Genomic DNA, 20333 nt, shown 5'->3' on the forward strand with positions numbered 1-20333 from the left:
GAAATGGAACCCAAATTCAGAAATGGAACCCAAATTCAGAAATGGAACCCAGATTCAGAAATGGAACCCAAATTCAGAAATGGAACCCCAATTCAGAAATGGAACCCAGATTCAGAAATGGAACCCCAATTCAGAAATGGAACCCAAATTCAGAAATGGAACCCCAATTCAGAAATGGAACCCAGATTCAGAAATGGAACCCCAATTCAGAAATGGAACCCCAATTCAGAAATGGAACCCAAATTCAGAAATGGAACCCAAATTCAGAAATGGAACCCAAATTCAGAAATGGAACCCCAATTCAGAAATGGAACCCCAATTCAGAAATGGAACCCAAATTCAGAAATGGAACCCAGATTCAGAAATGGAACCCAAATTCAGAAATGGAACCCAAATTCAGAAATGGAACCCCAATTCAGAAATGGAACCCCAATTCAGAAATGGAACCCCAATTCAGAAATGGAACCCAAATTCAGAAATGGAACCCCAATTCAGAAATGGAACCCCAATTCAGAAATGGAACCCAAATTCAGAAATGGAACCCCAATTCAGAAATGGAACCCCAATTCAGAAATGGAACCCAAATTCAGAAATGGAACCCCAATTCAGAAATGGAACCCCAATTCAGAAATGGAACCCCAATTCAGAAATGGAACCCAAATTCAGAAATGGAACCCAAATTCAGAAATGGAACCCCAATTCAGAAATGGAACCCAAATTCAGAAATGGAACCCCAATTCAGAAATGGAACCCCAATTCAGAAATGGAACCCAAATTCAGAAATGGAACCCAAATTCAGAAATGGAACCCAAATTCAGAAATGGAACCCACATTCAGAAATGGAACCCAAATTCAGAAATGGAACCCAAATTCAGAAATGGAACCCCAATTCAGAAATGGAACCCAAATTCAGAAATGGAACCCAGATTCAGAAATGGAACCCAAATTCAGAAATGGAACCAAAATTCAGAAATGGAACCCCAATTCAGAAATGGAACCCAAATTCAGAAATGGAACCCAGATTCAGAAATGGAACCCAAATTCAGAAATGGAACCCCAATTCAGAAATGGAACCCAAATTCAGAAATGGAACCCAAATTCAGAAATGGAACCCAAATTCAGAAATGGAACCCAGATTCAGAAATGGAACCCAAATTCAGAAATGGAACCCAAATTCAGAAATGGAACCCAAATTCAGAAATGGAACCCACATTCAGAAATGGAACCCAAATTCAGAAATGGAACCCAAATTCAGAAATGGAACCCCAATTCAGAAATGGAACCCAAATTCAGAAATGGAACCCAAATTCAGAAATGGAACCCAAATTCAGAAATGGAACCCCGATTCAGAAATGGAACCCAGATTCAGAAATGGAACCCAGATTCAGAAATGGAACCCAGATTCAGAAATGGAACCCAGATTCAGAAATGGAACCCAGATTCAGAAATGGAACCCAGATTCAGAAATGGAACCCAGATTCAGAAATGGAACCCAAATTCAGAAATGGAACCCACATTCAGAAATGGAACCCCGATTCAGAAATGGAACCCCGATTCAGAAATGGAACCCCGATTCAGAAATGGAACCCCGATTCAGAAATGGAACCCCAATTCAGAAATGGAACCCAAATTCAGAAATGGAACCCAAATTCAGAAATGGAACCCAAATTCAGAAATGGAACCCCAATTCAGAAATGGAACCCAGATTCAGAAATGGAACCCAAATTCAGAAATGGAACCCCAATTCAGAAATGGAACCCAAATTCAGAAATGGAACCCAAATTCAGAAATGGAACCCAAATTCAGAAATGGAACCCCAATTCAGAAATGGAACCCAGATTCAGAAATGGAACCCAGATTCAGAAATGGAACCCAGATTCAGAAATGGAACCCAGATTCAGAAATGGAACCCAGATTCAGAAATGGAACCCAGATTCAGAAATGGAACCCAAATTCAGAAATGGAACCCACATTCAGAAATGGAACCCCGATTCAGAAATGGAACCCCGATTCAGAAATGGAACCCCGATTCAGAAATGGAACCCCGATTCAGAAATGGAACCCCAATTCAGAAATGGAACTCCAATTCAGAAATGGAACCCAGATTCAGAAATGGAACCCCAATTCAGAAATGGAACCCCAATTCAGAAATGGAACCCCAATTCAGAAATGGAACCCCAATTCAGAAATGGAACCCAGATTCAGAAATGGAACCCAGATTCAGAAATGGAACCCCAATTCAGAAATGGAACCCCAATTCAGAAATGGAACCCCAATTCAGAAATGGAACCCAGATTCAGAAATGGAACCCAGATTCAGAAATGGAACCCCGATTCAGAAATGGAACCCCGATTCAGAAATGGAACCCCAATTCAGAAATGGAACCCAGATTCAGAAATGGAACCCAGATTCAGAAATGGAACCCAGATTCAGAAATGGAACCCAGATTCAGAAATGGAACCCAAATTCAGAAATGGAACCCACATTCAGAAATGGAACCCCGATTCAGAAATGGAACCCCGATTCAGAAATGGAACCCCGATTCAGAAATGGAACCCCGATTCAGAAATGGAACCCCGATTCAGAAATGGAACCCCGATTCAGAAATGGAACCCCGATTCAGAAATGGAACCCCTATTCAGAAATGGAACCCCGATTCAGAAATGGAACCCAAATTCAGAAATGGAACCCCAATTCAGAAATGGAACCCCAATTCAGAAATGGAACCCCAATTCAGAAATGGAACCCCAATTCAGAAATGGAACCCAAATTCAGAAATGGAACCCAAATTCAGAAATGGAACCCAAATTCAGAAATGGAACCCCAATTCAGAAATGGAACCCCAATTCAGAAATGGAACCCCAATTCAGAAATGGAACCCCAATTCAGAAATGGAACCCCAATTCAGAAATGGAACCCCAATTCAGAAATGGAACCCAGATTCAGAAATGGAACCCCAATTCAGAAATGGAACCCCGATTCAGAAATGGAACCCCGATTCAGAAATGGAACCCAGATTCAGAAATGGAACCCAAATTCAGAAATGGAACCCAAATTCAGAAATGGAACCCCAATTCAGAAATGGAACCCAAATTCAGAAATGGAACCCCAATTTAGAAATGGAACCCAAATTCAGAAATGGAACCCCAATTCAGAAATGGAACCCAAATTCAGAAATGGAACCCCAATTCAGAAATGGAACCCCAATTCAGAAATGGAACCCAGATTCAGAAATGGAACCCCAATTCAGAAATGGAACCCCAATTCAGAAATGGAACCCAGATTCAGAAATGGAACCCCGATTCAGAAATGGAACCCCAATTCAGAAATGGAACCCAGATTCAGAAATGGAACCCAAATTCAGAAATGGAACCCCAATTCAGAAATGGAACCCAAATTCAGAAATGGAACCCCAATTCAGAAATGGAACCCAAATTCAGAAATGGAACCCAAATTCAGAAATGGAACCCAAATTCAGAAATGGAACCCAAATTCAGAAATGGAACCCCAATTCAGAAATGGAACCCAAATTCAGAAATGGAACCCCAATTGAGAAATGGAACCCAAATTCAGAAATGGAACCCAAATTCAGAAATGGAACCCCAATTCAGAAATGGAACCCCAATTCAGAAATGGAACCCCAATTCAGAAATGGAACCCAAATTCAGAAATGGAACCCAGATTCAGAAATGGAACCCAAATTCAGAAATGGAACCCCAATTCAGAAATGGATCCCAAATTCAGAAATGGAACCCAAATTCAGAAATGGAACCCAAATTCAGAAATGGAACCCAAATTCAGAAATGGAACCCCAATTCAGAAATGGAACCCCAATTCAGAAATGGAACCCCAATTCAGAAATGGAACCCCAATTCAGAAATGGAACCCAGATTCAGAAATGGAACCCAAATTCAGAAATGGAACCCCAATTCAGAAATGGAACCCAGATTCAGAAATGGAACCCCAATTCAGAAATGGAACCCCAATTCAGAAATGGAACCCAAATTCAGAAATGGAACCCAAATTCAGAAATGGAACCCCAATTCAGAAATGGAACCCAAATTCAGAAATGGAACCCAGATTCAGAAATGGAACCCCAATTCAGAAATGGAACCCCAATTCAGAAATGGAACCCAGATTCAGAAATGGAACCCCAATTCAGAAATGGAACCCCAATTCAGAAATGGAACCCCAATTCAGAAATGGAACCCCAATTCAGAAATGGAACCCCAATTCAGAAATGGAACCCAGATTCAGATATGGAACCCAAATTCAGAAATGGAACCCAAATTCAGAAATGGAACCCAAATTCAGAAATGGAACCCCAATTCAGAAATGGAACCCCTATTCAGAAATGGAACCCCAATTCAGAAATGGAACCCAAATTCAGAAATGGAACCCCAATTCAGAAATGGAACCCCAATTCAGAAATGGAACCCAGATTCAGAAATGGAACCCCAATTCAGAAATGGAACCCCAATTCAGAAATGGAACCCAGATTCAGAAATGGAACCCCAATTCAGAAATGGAACCCCGATTCAGAAATGGAACCCCGATTCAGAAATGGAACCCAGATTCAGAAATGGAACCCAAATTCAGAAATGGAACCCCAATTCAGAAATGGAACCCAAATTCAGAAATGGAACCCCAATTCAGAAATGGAACCCAAATTCAGAAATGGAACCCAAATTCAGAAATGGAACCCAAATTCAGAAATGGAACCCAAATTCAGAAATGGAACCCCAATTCAGAAATGGAACCCAAATTCAGAAATGGAACCCCAATTCAGAAATGGAACCCCAATTCAGAAATGGAACCCCAATTCAGAAATGGAACCCAAATTCAGAAATGGAACCCAGATTCAGAAATGGAACCCAAATTCAGAAATGGAACCCCAATTCAGAAATGGAACCCAAATTCAGAAATGGAACCCAAATTCAGAAATGGAACCCCAATTCAGAAATGGAACCCCAATTCAGAAATGGAACCCAAATTCAGAAATGGAACCCAGATTCAGAAATGGAACCCCAATTCAGAAATGGAACCCAAATTCAGAAATGGAACCCAGATTCAGAAATGGAACCCCAATTCAGAAATGGAACCCCAATTCAGAAATGGAACCCAGATTCAGAAATGGAACCCCAATTCAGAAATGGAACCCCAATTCAGAAATGGAACCCCAATTCAGAAATGGAACCCCAATTCAGAAATGGAACCCCAATTCAGAAATGGAACCCCAATTCAGAAATGGAACCCCAATTCAGAAATGGAACCCCAATTCAGAAATGGAACCCCAATTCAGAAATGGAACCCAGATTCAGATATGGAACCCAAATTCAGAAATGGAACCCAAATTCAGAAATGGAACCCAAATTCAGAAATGGAACCCCAATTCAGAAATGGAACCCAAATTCAGAAATGGAACCCCAATTCAGAAATGGAACCCAAATTCAGAAATGGAACCCCAATTCAGAAATGGAACCCAAATTCAGAAATGGAACCCCAATTCAGAAATGGAACCCAAATTCAGAAATGGAACCCAAATTCAGAAATGGAACCCAAATTCAGAAATGGAACCCAGATTCAGAAATGGAACCCAAATTCAGAAATGGAACCCAAATTCAGAAATGGAACCCAAATTCAGAAATGGAACCCCAATTCAGAAATGGAACCCAAATTCAGAAATGGAACCCAGATTCAGAAATGGAACCCCAATTCAGAAATGGAACCCAAATTCAGAAATGGAACCCAAATTCAGAAATGGAACCCCAATTCAGAAATGGAACCCAAATTCAGAAATGGAACCCCAATTCAGAAATGGAACCCAGATTCAGAAATGGAACCCCAATTCAGAAATGGAACCCAAATTCAGAAATGGAACCCAAATTCAGAAATGGAACCCCAATTCAGAAATGGAACCCAAATTCAGAAATGGAACCCAAATTCAGAAATGGAACCCAAATTCAGAAATGGAACCCCAATTCAGAAATGGAACCCAAATTCAGAAATGGAACCCCAATTCAGAAATGGAACCCCAATTCAGAAATGGAACCCCAATTCAGAAATGGAACCCAAATTCAGAAATGGAACCCAGATTCAGAAATGGAACCCAAATTCAGAAATGGAACCCCAATTCAGAAATGGAACCCAAATTCAGAAATGGAACCCAAATTCAGAAATGGAACCCCAATTCAGAAATGGAACCCCAATTCAGAAATGGAACCCCAATTCAGAAATGGAACCCCAATTCAGAAATGGAACCCCAATTCAGAAATGGAACCCCAATTCAGAAATGGAACCCAGATTCAGATATGGAACCCAAATTCAGAAATGGAACCCAAATTCAGAAATGGAACCCAAATTCAGAAATGGAACCCCAATTCAGAAATGGAACCCAAATTCAGAAATGGAACCCCAATTCAGAAATGGAACCCAAATTCAGAAATGGAACCCCAATTCAGAAATGGAACCCAAATTCAGAAATGGAACCCCAATTCAGAAATGGAACCCAAATTCAGAAATGGAACCCAAATTCAGAAATGGAACCCAAATTCAGAAATGGAACCCAGATTCAGAAATGGAACCCAAATTCAGAAATGGAACCCAAATTCAGAAATGGAACCCAAATTCAGAAATGGAACCCCAATTCAGAAATGGAACCCAAATTCAGAAATGGAACCCAGATTCAGAAATGGAACCCCAATTCAGAAATGGAACCCAAATTCAGAAATGGAACCCAAATTCAGAAATGGAACCCCAATTCAGAAATGGAACCCAAATTCAGAAATGGAACCCCAATTCAGAAATGGAACCCAAATTCAGAAATGGAACCCAAATTCAGAAATGGAACCCCAATTCAGAAATGGAACCCAAATTCAGAAATGGAACCCCAATTCAGAAATGGAACCCCAATTCAGAAATGGAACCCCAATTCAGAAATGGAACCCAAATTCAGAAATGGAACCCAGATTCAGAAATGGAACCCAAATTCAGAAATGGAACCCCAATTCAGAAATGGAACCCAAATTCAGAAATGGAACCCAAATTCAGAAATGGAACCCCAATTCAGAAATGGAACCCCAATTCAGAAATGGAACCCAAATTCAGAAATGGAACCCAGATTCAGAAATGGAACCCAAATTCAGAAATGGAACCCAAATTCAGAAATGGAACCCAGATTCAGAAATGGAACCCCAATTCAGAAATGGAACCCAAATTCAGAAATGGAACCCCAATTCAGAAATGGAACCCAAATTCAGAAATGGAACCCAAATTCAGAAATGGAACCCAGATTCAGAAATGGAACCCAAATTCAGAAATGGAACCCAGATTCAGAAATGGAACCCAAATTCAGAAATGGAACCCAAATTCAGAAATGGAACCCAAATTCAGAAATGGAACCCAGATTCAGAAATGGAACCCCAATTCAGAAATGGAACCCCAATTCAGAAATGGAACCCAGATTCAGAAATGGAACCCCAATTCAGAAATGGAACCCCAATTCAGAAATGGAACCCCAATTCAGAAATGGAACCCCAATTCAGAAATGGAACCCCAATTCAGAAATGGAACCCCAATTCAGAAATGGAACCCCAATTCAGAAATGGAACCCCAATTCAGAAATGGAACCCCAATTCAGAAATGGAACCCAGATTCAGATATGGAACCCAAATTCAGAAATGGAACCCAAATTCAGAAATGGAACCCAAATTCAGAAATGGAACCCCAATTCAGAAATGGAACCCAAATTCAGAAATGGAACCCCAATTCAGAAATGGAACCCAAATTCAGAAATGGAACCCCAATTCAGAAATGGAACCCAAATTCAGAAATGGAACCCCAATTCAGAAATGGAACCCAAATTCAGAAATGGAACCCAAATTCAGAAATGGAACCCAGATTCAGAAATGGAACCCAAATTCAGAAATGGAACCCAAATTCAGAAATGGAACCCAAATTCAGAAATGGAACCCCAATTCAGAAATGGAACCCAAATTCAGAAATGGAACCCAGATTCAGAAATGGAACCCCAATTCAGAAATGGAACCCAAATTCAGAAATGGAACCCAAATTCAGAAATGGAACCCAAATTCAGAAATGGAACCCAAATTCAGAAATGGAACCCAAATTCAGAAATGGAACCCCAATTCAGAAATGGAACCCAAATTCAGAAATGGAACCCCAATTCAGAAATGGAACCCCAATTCAGAAATGGAACCCCAATTCAGAAATGGAACCCAAATTCAGAAATGGAACCCAGATTCAGAAATGGAACCCCAATTCAGAAATGGAACCCCAATTCAGAAATGGAACCCCAATTCAGAAATGGAACCCAAATTCAGAAATGGAACCCAAATTCAGAAATGGAACCCCAATTCAGAAATGGAACCCAGATTCAGAAATGGAACCCCAATTCAGAAATGGAACCCAAATTCAGAAATGGAACCCCAATTCAGAAATGGAACCCAAATTCAGAAATGGAACCCAAATTCAGAAATGGAACCCAAATTCAGAAATGGAACCCCAATTCAGAAATGGAACCCAAATTCAGAAATGGAACCCCAATTCAGAAATGGAACCCCAATTCAGAAATGGAACCCCAATTCAGAAATGGAACCCAAATTCAGAAATGGAACCCAGATTCAGAAATGGAACCCCAATTCAGAAATGGAACCCCAATTCAGAAATGGAACCCCAATTCAGAAATGGAACCCAAATTCAGAAATGGAACCCAAATTCAGAAATGGAACCCCAATTCAGAAATGGAACCCAAATTCAGAAATGGAACCCAGATTCAGAAATGGAACCCCAATTCAGAAATGGAACCCAAATTCAGAAATGGAACCCAGATTCAGAAATGGAACCCCAATTCAGAAATGGAACCCCAATTCAGAAATGGAACCCAGATTCAGAAATGGAACCCCAATTCAGAAATGGAACCCCAATTCAGAAATGGAACCCCAATTCAGAAATGGAACCCCAATTCAGAAATGGAACCCCAATTCAGAAATGGAACCCCAATTCAGAAATGGAACCCCAATTCAGAAATGGAACCCCAATTCAGAAATGGAACCCCAATTCAGAAATGGAACCCAGATTCAGATATGGAACCCAAATTCAGAAATGGAACCCAAATTCAGAAATGGAACCCAAATTCAGAAATGGAACCCCAATTCAGAAATGGAACCCAAATTCAGAAATGGAACCCCAATTCAGAAATGGAACCCAAATTCAGAAATGGAACCCCAATTCAGAAATGGAACCCAAATTCAGAAATGGAACCCCAATTCAGAAATGGAACCCAAATTCAGAAATGGAACCCAAATTCAGAAATGGAACCCAGATTCAGAAATGGAACCCAAATTCAGAAATGGAACCCAAATTCAGAAATGGAACCCAAATTCAGAAATGGAACCCCAATTCAGAAATGGAACCCAAATTCAGAAATGGAACCCAGATTCAGAAATGGAACCCCAATTCAGAAATGGAACCCAAATTCAGAAATGGAACCCAAATTCAGAAATGGAACCCAAATTCAGAAATGGAACCCCAATTCAGAAATGGAACCCAAATTCAGAAATGGAACCCCAATTCAGAAATGGAACCCAGATTCAGAAATGGAACCCCAATTCAGAAATGGAACCCAAATTCAGAAATGGAACCCCAATTCAGAAATGGAACCCAAATTCAGAAATGGAACCCAAATTCAGAAATGGAACCCAAATTCAGAAATGGAACCCCAATTCAGAAATGGAACCCAAATTCAGAAATGGAACCCCAATTCAGAAATGGAACCCCAATTCAGAAATGGAACCCCAATTCAGAAATGGAACCCAAATTCAGAAATGGAACCCAGATTCAGAAATGGAACCCCAATTCAGAAATGGAACCCCAATTCAGAAATGGAACCCAAATTCAGAAATGGAACCCAAATTCAGAAATGGAACCCCAATTCAGAAATGGAACCCCAATTCAGAAATGGAACCCAAATTCAGAAATGGAACCCAGATTCAGAAATGGAACCCCAATTCAGAAATGGAACCCAAATTCAGAAATGGAACCCAGATTCAGAAATGGAACCCCAATTCAGAAATGGAACCCCAATTCAGAAATGGAACCCAGATTCAGAAATGGAACCCCAATTCAGAAATGGAACCCCAATTCAGAAATGGAACCCCAATTCAGAAATGGAACCCCAATTCAGAAATGGAACCCCAATTCAGAAATGGAACCCCAATTCAGAAATGGAACCCCAATTCAGAAATGGAACCCCAATTCAGAAATGGAACCCCAATTCAGAAATGGAACCCAAATTCAGAAATGGAACCCAGATTCAGATATGGAACCCAAATTCAGAAATGGAACCCAAATTCAGAAATGGAACCCAAATTCAGAAATGGAACCCCAATTCAGAAATGGAACCCAAATTCAGAAATGGAACCCCAATTCAGAAATGGAACCCAAATTCAGAAATGGAACCCCAATTCAGAAATGGAACCCAAATTCAGAAATGGAACCCAGATTCAGAAATGGAACCCAAATTCAGAAATGGAACCCAGATTCAGAAATGGAACCCAAATTCAGAAATGGAACCCAAATTCAGAAATGGAACCCAAATTCAGAAATGGAACCCCAATTCAGAAATGGAACCCAAATTCAGAAATGGAACCCAGATTCAGAAATGGAACCCCAATTCAGAAATGGAACCCAAATTCAGAAATGGAACCCAAATTCAGAAATGGAACCCCAATTCAGAAATGGAACCCAAATTCAGAAATGGAACCCCAATTCAGAAATGGAACCCAGATTCAGAAATGGAACCCCAATTCAGAAATGGAACCCAAATTCAGAAATGGAACCCCAATTCAGAAATGGAACCCCAATTCTCTCGACATTACCTACATGTGTATCGTATAGCGCCACCTGGTGTTAGCGTGTATTACAAGTCATAAATCCAAAAAGTGGGTGAGTTAACCTGTCCTTAAGGATGAATTATTAGCTGGTTTTAAAAGATTTCCCGGCAGAGTTAACAAAAAAATTTTTTGCTAAGTTGTAACAAAACTTCATAGTGATGAATGCTCCACAAATTACCCAGAGGCTGGCAGTCAGGATTCTCGGAAAAAAAATAAACTTGGCAAAACAACTTTTCTTGCTGCCACCGACCCACAGGCAAAAGGTAACCACTATGAGGTCAATAACTCCATAGCTTTTCAATGTCCAACACGTCCAGAAACCACTACCGGGAAATGCTCCCCACCATGAGGGCAACGACTCCATACGTTTTAATGCACAACATATGCCGGAACCCCTACGTAGTTTATTCCCGTGCAGCACCGGGTACCCAGACTACTTCATCATACACGAAGCATAGCAAGTAGGTATTGCTTGGCACTACTGATCTGTCACTCCCCTGATCCTAACCCCACCGTCCCTAATTTTCAAATTCACATTCATCTCAACATTGACCAGTTTGAGACAAAATAAGGAGAAATCCATTAATTTAAAGATGTCTGAATACGTCCTTTCTACAAAATGCTCAAAATTGGCAAAGCAGACACAATCTACTTTAAACACAAAGCATTAGCTCACGACAATATTTCTCCCACCACACGTTACGCTTACTTGGCGGAGCCACCTTCACATGACAAATTTTCCAAGTGGATCGCAAACCCTTTCAAAGCCAATGCCCAATGAACACAACATGAATTACTTGATGGGCATGAGGGTGGTGGTACGTGAATGTGGCACGGGGGAGCGATGAAGAAATCAAACTCACCACACTGGGCATGTCAGAGACTTCCTTTGGGTGTGAAAGCTCATCAATCTTCTGCCATGTGACATCACAAAATACACGTACCTGCAGTCGCACACCACAGTCACAACTTCAGTCCCCACCACCAGGCAATCACAGGTATAATCAATCAGAACAGGTGCATACAAACGTGTTTAAAACTGGATAACATCCTGGATAACAAACTGGACTTTCTCTGTCTCACCGAAACCTGGCAACAACCTCTGGACTACTACACACTCAACCTCACCACACCCAATGGATATTCCTACGTCAATAAACCACGCTCGGAGGGCCGAGGTGGTGGAATTGCCGTTATCCACCGTCAAGACATCAAGACCAACCTCATCTCCATCTCATCTGCTCCATCATTTGAACACCTGGCTTTAAAACTCTCTGGTCACACGCAGTCAGTCATGGCTGTCGTCTACCGCCCTCCCAAACCACACCCATCATTCCTGTCTGACTTCTCCTACTTTCTGACCCAGCTATGTTCCCTCTCCCCCTCAATCCTCCTCCTTGGTGATTTCAATATCCACATGGACTCCACTGACTCCACAATAACCACTGACTTCACTGATTTACTCACCTGCTTTAACCTCACTCAACATGTCGACTTTCCTACCCATATCCGTGGTCACATTTTGGACCTTGTCTGCTCCACTGGATTAAATTTGCACCATCTCTATGGCTCCGACCTCACCCTCTCTGACCACTTAGCCATCACTCTGACCATCAACATCCCCGCCCCAACACCAAGGCATTATCGCACAATCAACTTCCGTAAGCTAAACGCTCTTTCACCTACCTCATTCTCATCCACCCTCTCTGAAAAAATGTCCACTTCTCCCTTCATTGACCTCCACACCCCTTCCGACCTCACTGACTACTACAACCACACTCTCTCCTCCTGCCTTGACCAGCTTGCGCCTGTAAAAACCAAAACAGTTTCTTTCACCCATTCTGCTCCCTGGTTTACCCCTGAACTCCACCTGATGAAAACTCGTGCTCGCCAACTTGAAAGACTCCGCAATAAAACGGGTCTCACAGTTCACTCCCAAGCCTACAAGGACCACATACAACACTACAAAGATGCCCTCTCCCGCGCCCGCTCTGCCTACTACTCTCAAATTATCCACTCTGGCTCCGGAAACCCAAAAGCACTCTTCTCGACAATAAACAAACTCCTCCGCCCCCTGAACACCACCACCCAGTCATTCACAGTAGACAACTGCATCTCCTTCCTCTCTTTCTTCCAACGCAAAATTGACAACATCTACAACAGCTTGACCACCGCCGCACCCGCTCCCCCTCCAACCACCTGCCCCCCCTTGTCCTGCCATCCCCTGTCTCGGTTCTCCCCAATCTCTCCTACTGACCTCTCTGAACTCCTCATAGGAATGAAAACTGCCACCTGCACTCTTGACCCCATCCCCTCCAGCTTTGTCAAAGCCTCCCTCCCTGCTCTCTCTCCACTTATCATTGCAACAATAAACTCCTCCCTGTCTACAGGCATCGTCCCACCTTCCCTCAAAATTGCTGCTGTTACCCCCATTCTAAAAAAACCTGGTCTAAACCCTGACACCCTAAACAACTTCAGACCCATCTCCAACCTACCCTTTCTGTCAAAAGTTTTGGAACGCGCTGTAGCCACTCAACTCAAACATCATCTCTCTGCCAATAACTTGTATGAAACATTCCAATCCGGATTCCGCTCCAACCACAGTACTGAAACTGCTCTCCTCAAAATCACCAACGACCTTCTCCTCTCCTCTGACGCTGGCAACCTCAACATTCTCGTCCTCCTCGACCTCAGCGCTGCCTTTGACACCATCGATCACACTATCCTCCTCACCCGACTTGAATCCACCTTTAACGTCACCGGCACTGCCCTCTCTTGGATTAAATCATACCTCTCTGACAGATGCCAGTTCATCTCCATCAATAACTGCAAATCCCCCACTGCTCCCCTCCCCCAAGGTGTCCCCCAAGGTTCAGTTATTGGCCCCCTCCTCTTCATCCTTTACCTGTCCCCGCTCGGTCACTTAATCCGCCGTCATGGTCTCCAATTCCACTGCTTCGCCGATGACATCCAGCTTTTCATCTCCACCAAGTCCGTCTCCACCGACACCCACTCTATCCTGACAAACTGCATCACTGAAATAAAATCCTGGCTTCAAATCAACTTCCTCAAGCTTAACTGTGATAAATCTGAAATAATCATCATTGGCCCAAAAACGCTCACAAAATCCACCCATAACTTTGCCCTCAACATCGACGGTATCCCAGTATCCACCTCCCCTCACATCCGGAATCTTGGCGTCATCTTTGACCAAACCCTTTCCTTCGACAAATACACTAAACAGATCACAAAGTCAGCCTTCTTTCACCTGAAAAACATTGCCCGTCTCCGCTCATCCCTCTCCTCCACGGCTGCAGAAACCCTCATCCACGCCTTCATCACCTCCCGTCTGGACTACTGCAATAGCCTCCTCTATGGTTCACCCTCAAAAATCACCAATAAACTCCAATACATTCAGAACTCCGCTGCCCGTCTACTCACTCATTCCCGGACCCGTGACCACATCACCCCCGTCCTTTACAAGCTTCACTGGCTCCCCATCCCCCAGAGAATCCAGTACAAAATCCTCCTCTTGACATACAAAGCCCTCCATAACCTGGCCCCATCCTACCTGGCTGACCTCCTCTCCAGACACACTCCCACCCGCAACCTCCGCTCTGCTGGTACCAACCTCCTGACCCCCTCCATCCGGACCAAATTCAGATCCTGGGGGGACAGGGCCTTCTCCATCGCTGCTCCCACCCTCTGGAACTCACTACCTCACACCATCAGAGACTCCTCCTCACTCACCACATTCAAAACATCACTAAAGACCCACCTGTTCAACGCTGCATTCAACATTCAACCCACAGCATTTAACCCCTGACTATCTCTTCTCCTTCTCCCTCCTTTTGCTTTAAATATTTCCCTATTGATTCTTGTCTTGTCTTTTTGATTCTTGTCTTATATATATGCCGTATATCGCTGCTGTTTGTTTTCTTGATTCTTGTCTTTTTGCAATTGTTGTTTTCATGTATTGTTATGCATTATGTTTTCCACTCTGTCAAAGCGCCTTTGGGCTTCTGGAAAAGCGCTATACAAAATAAATGAATTATTATTATTATTATTATTATAAAACTCTAAAGACGTCAATAACTGACGTCTTACCTTCACATACCTGTACTATATAATGTTTTCTTCATTCAATGCAGGTAGCATATACTCATGTTGCATTAATAAGACTAGCAGCGTACCTGCCCTATGGGTGATCCTTTTCCAAGCAAGTAACATGTTCTTCTTACACATTCTTTTATTTGGGTGGTGTATAGGTAACAGAGCGCTGCCTCGATCACTCCCAAAAATAAAGATAACCCGGGTTACACATAGGAAGCAAAAACACACGTACTTAAACTTTCAACACTGCAAATAATTAATCCTCAACAAATAAACACTGCAAAGTGATGTCTGCAGCCCAGGTGTAAATGTCTAGCGTCTGCAGCCCCAGGTTGATACACCTGAGGTGTGTTCCATTACGAATCAGCTTGTTATGGCTTGCAAAGCCAGCTGTTCCTTATAAACCGTTTCGTTGGAGTGCTTAAGCCACTCGGAGAGTGTTCTACAAGCCGATTGGTAATGGAACGCACCCCTGGCTATTACTTCACCACCTTTTCCATTTTCTGGTAGGTGGCAGCAACATGGCACAGACTATAACCAATCATCACGCGGCTGAAAACGAGACATTCCTCTTTTGCACCGTCATAATTAATGAACCGTTCATTCACCACATACATGTCCAAGTTGTGATGAATTTATCATTGAAGTGTTGACGTAAAAAAAAAATTCTCGAGCGAAGAAGGAATTGAGGAACTTTCCGTTGCTCGTCTTTAGGAGGGCTTTGTGCGATATTCAGTGTCAAACCCACAATGGGCTTCCTTCATGGAGAATCATTGAAAATGTCAGAATGGTATACAAACTTCCTGAGAACGAACACTCGTCCAAAGGTACCAGTTAATCAGTGGAAAATAATAAATAAATAAATCCAAATTCAACAGAATACCAGACCTTGCATCGGTGGCCATGACAATTATTGGAGGGAGCAACCTCTCTTATCCACCCTACAAACAAGGAAAGACACCTTCAGACTTCCATCTTTATGGTCCTTTTCAGGGACAGCCTTTGGAAAAGCTTTGGGGACAGCCTTCTGGGACAGCATGGACGATGAGGCCATTTGGAATCGTTTCGTTGATGCTGGAAATGAATCTTTACTACGATGGCGTACCTTCCCTCGTTTCACCATGGCACAATCGTGTAAAAAAAACAAGCGTTACGCCTAGGTCCCCCGTCGGTGAAGTGATGCGAGTTGACAAAGTCGAAGACGCAAGGCGGCCATCTGGGATTTTGACGTGGCGACCCAATTTTCAATAGCGGTCTTCCTTATGTGTAGATACACCCACACACCAGATTAGAAGTTAGTAGTTCGTTTATTTTTCAAGATATTCCGCTCACAAGGTTCAGACATATACATGGTGGTGGCCATCTTGGATTTTGACGTGGGTTGCACCCGCACAACAAATTAGAATTCGGTCCTTCGCTTACGGACGGAGAGGAAAACTATAGTCCCCCTTTCGCTCCGCGGTGCGACGGGGGACAAAGAAACTCAGAGATAAAAACTCAGATGCCGAGGGAAGAGAGGAGCTGCCAGGAAACTATATACGAATGAAGAAGAAACTTTTTTTCCCCACAAGCCATTCTAGCCTCGAGCTCTTCCACGAGCCGAGATTTCGTACACAAAAATAATCGCGTTTTGGAAATAAAATGCCTGCACATTTATTTTGAAATCACAACAACAAACACAATCACCATCTTCATCATGTTCGTGACTAAGATTTTCAACATCAATCAGAATAAGGAAACGAGACCCATGAAGCACACACAAATGAGAGGCCGAAGAAGTGTTCGGTCCCCGTGTCCCACTCCCAGAAAGCAAAGAATGTTGTGGAAGATCGGTCAGTGCTTTGGAATGTGCCTCAGGTAGGAAGTTGGCAGCGACAGTGACATCAGCAGCGCAAACCCGTGGCTGGGAGGATCAAAAAAAACAACAACTCATCCCAGTCAGGCAGAGAGGGCAGCAGTTCAGTCTGAAAAATGGCACCGCCAAACATCAAGGCGCGACTCCAGCTGTGCTTTTTTTTTACATCTTCAAGTCCACAAGCCTCGTCAGGCCAAAAGTCATCTTCAAATGCAGCACATGACCAATGGACTTGGTGGCGTAATGGTTACATTAGAGTGTCCGCTCCGAGTCTGGGTGGTGGGGGGTTTGAAGCCCGGCCGAGTCATACTAAAGACTTGAGAAATGGTATGTACTGCTTCGTTGCTTGACGTTCAGCATTAAAAAAAAAAAAAAAGGGATGGAGCATGGACAAACAACCATCGGTTGGCAATTTTAGCGCAGGCTTTGATGGGCCTAAAGCCCTAAACGTGCGGCCAAGTTCCTTGGAAGGGAGCTCGTTATTATTAGGTCTATAAATCATACCAGTAAGCTTTGTTGGGCTGACAGGATGGCCTAGTCACTCGTGGTAAGTACACTCGTTTGAATCCCAACCCAGTACCGTCGGCCAGCATTTGTTGGTGGACGGTGATGACCCCACGATGTCGTTTGCGAAGAGTAGGCGAACTATCGCACCCTGGCCAAATCCCAAATCCCAGCCTCAACTACTGCTGAAAAGACAATGGCAACCACCCTGTATTACTTGCTTTGGCAGAACTTACCTTCTTGTAAAATAAAGGTACTCAGTGGACATAAGGTCCTCGTGAACTCAAACCCGAAGCACCAGCAGCAGAAGCACCAGCGGAAATCCAATGTCGCAGCTAAGCTAACTACGCGAGAAACCCCCTCGAGACATCACCGAGATGAACTGAAACGATCTTGCATTTAGACAACGGACATCAATAGCTCTGCAGGTATCATACCAGGTTAAAAGTGGGATTAGCAAGTCGTTCGCACAATATACCGCGGAACTATGTTACCACTTATACACCCAATGAGACGCCACCGACCAATAGACCAGCAATTATGAAGACGACAAAAACTCCTTTTTCACCAATTTGAAGTCGAAATACTCTACTCTGATCACACCAGTAATTACCAACTAACAAGCCAAGACTTCCTGTTTCACATTAAATGACCTTTCGTTTACAGATGCCACATTGAGCAAGTTAAATTTCTCTTCCACACTCAAATCCACAGGGAACGGCCGAGCAGGGCTGAGGATTGGAGGACTGGGTGTAGTTACAGAGGTGAGATCCTGGATTAAGAATAAATAAATAAAGTTTTCCCAGGATGGACGAGCAAATGACAACAGGTGTTTACCATGTGCCTGAGCAGACTGACCGGTTTAGCAAAGGAACAGTTCGAATGGAAATGGGGTGGTTGCCGATGGGAGAAAGCTCCAGTCAATGGAAGGTAATAACAAAGGAAAAAAGATGGAAAATTGAAAATGATGGCGCTTACCAACAGCAAAAGGCATTCCAAAACGGCTTTATATTTCTTTTTTTAAACACCAAACCGCAACCGTCCCTCAACCGAAACCTGCATTAAAATTGGCGGTGATTATCCACATCTAATTCGAGGGCAGAGCGGGGATTTAAGGAGTGTGAGTGGGAGAATGCGACGTCGGGATGGCTCATTAAACAGTCAAATGAGAAGGGAGAATAAAACGTATGCGCTCGGTGATGCGGTGGGAGCTCTTGCGCTGAAGTCATGGTGGATCGGCACGTGAGCGCAGTTTACGAGCATTTTTTTTTTTGTATACAAGATCGAGGCTCGTGTAAGAGCTAACATTGATCACAAAAGGACAAACTGACACATAAAACATATGGTAAAGGGAGCGGGAGAACAAGATGGAGAGCAGGGACATCGGGAGATCTGTGGGAGGGAGGGGGGGGGGCAAGGCCGGAGAGGAGTCGGTAGAAGATGGAAAGACCACCAACCTGCCTGCGGTGAGTAAGTGAAAGGCCCTCGGTGAAAAGTGAGTGTGAAAGCGAGTGAAAGGCCCATTATCGATTTCGACAAGCGCACGCCCTCTCCGTACACCCGAGGCGTTTCATCCATTATTAAATTATACAAGAATAATCTTTTTAAAATATAAACTATTACAGTGTTTGATTGTCTGTCTGTGGTTGGTTTAGAGATGTTTAGCCTGGTTTTGAATTCCGACCCAGCTATAAACTGTCATCCTGGTGTTTCACAAGCTGAAACACCTGTATCAATGCGTATACTGTCCTTCGGATGCATGCTCGACGCTGCCGGCATTAGTTGGTGGACGCTTAAGATCCCAATGTGTCTTTCCCGAAAATTAGGCGAGCTATCGCCAACATCCTGAACAAATTCCAAATTCCTGGTCCTGACTTCCCGAGTTGAAATAGTGACAACCTGGATTGTACTTTAGCAAGTGCTCCGCAGCAGCTGCACTTTACATACGACATGGCACATGATGATGACAATTATCTGTCCAATGCCATAGATTGAATTTTTTTTTTTGAGCAACATATAAACATGGAAGAGATATGTAAAGGAATTACAAACGAGCGACTAGATGACGAATCGATCATTGGAACGTACAACCATTTCAGCTTTATCGTCTGCATACAAAACCATCATTACCACTGCCACCAATGGTAGATGGAGGTTGTGTTTTCACCCCTGTCTGTCTGTCTGTCTGTCTGTCTGTCTGTCTGTCTGCCTGCTTATGAACAGGATATCTCAAAAGGTTGTGGACGGATTCGGACGAAACTTGGTGGACAGTTTGATTTGCGTGTGTGACAAGGAAGAATCGATTCAGTGTTGGTGAAGATTTGAATCTGGATCCAGAGCAGATAATTCTTTTTCAGCCATTTGTCACCGTTGAGTTGTAGGCCGAAAACCGACATTGCGCACGATATCTCAAAAAGTTATGGACGGATTCGGACGAAACTTAGACAGGTTGTGTGTGTGACAAGGACAAATCGATTCGATTTGGGTGAACATCTGAATCCGGATACGAGAATTTTTGAAAATTTTCAAGTAATTCTTTACCATTGAGTGATGAGATACATAGCATGACATTTCAAAAAGTTGTGGATGAGTTATGATAAAACTTGGTGGATGACTTGTTTAGGTGACAAGAACAAGCAGATTCGATTTTGGTTTTGGGTACAGATCCTATTATCTTTCACCATATAAGTCAGGCAATGACTCATCTTTCACCATAGAAGTCAGGCAATGACTCGTCTTTCACCATAGAAGTCAGGCAATGACTCGTCTTTCACCATAGAAGTCAGGCAATGTCTTATCTTTCACCATAGAAGTCAGGCAATGACTCGTCTTTCACCATAGAAGTCAGGCAATGTCTTATCTTTCACCATAGAAGTCAGGCAATGTCTTATCTTTCACCATAGAAGTCAGGCAATGTCTTATCTTTCACCATAGAAGTCAGGCAATGT

The 20333-nt window shown here is 42.8% G+C and overlaps 2 protein-coding genes across 3 annotated transcripts in view; one reads left to right on the forward strand and one right to left on the reverse strand.

Moving 5' to 3' along the window:
• LOC137429038 (tumor protein p63-regulated gene 1-like protein) overlaps positions 1-20333 on the forward strand; it is an 89221-nt gene that overhangs the window by 62268 nt on the left and 6620 nt on the right. The gene's annotated exons all lie outside the window — the stretch shown is intronic.
• Positions 1-20333, reverse strand: part of WRAP73 (WD repeat containing, antisense to TP73) — an 89367-nt gene that overhangs the window by 23801 nt on the left and 45233 nt on the right. For both annotated transcript variants that reach the window (XM_068119045.2, XM_068119046.2), the window contains exon 8: positions 11777-11857. In XM_068119045.2, the coding sequence (XP_067975146.2) occupies positions 11777-11857 (81 nt within the window). The remainder of the gene's footprint in view (positions 1-11776; positions 11858-20333) is intronic.

The sequence above is a fragment of the Myxine glutinosa genome, chromosome 6, assembly GCF_964187855.1.
Source record: "Myxine glutinosa chromosome 6, kmMyxGlut1.1, whole genome shotgun sequence".
Lineage (NCBI taxonomy): Eukaryota > Metazoa > Chordata > Myxini > Myxiniformes > Myxinidae > Myxine > Myxine glutinosa.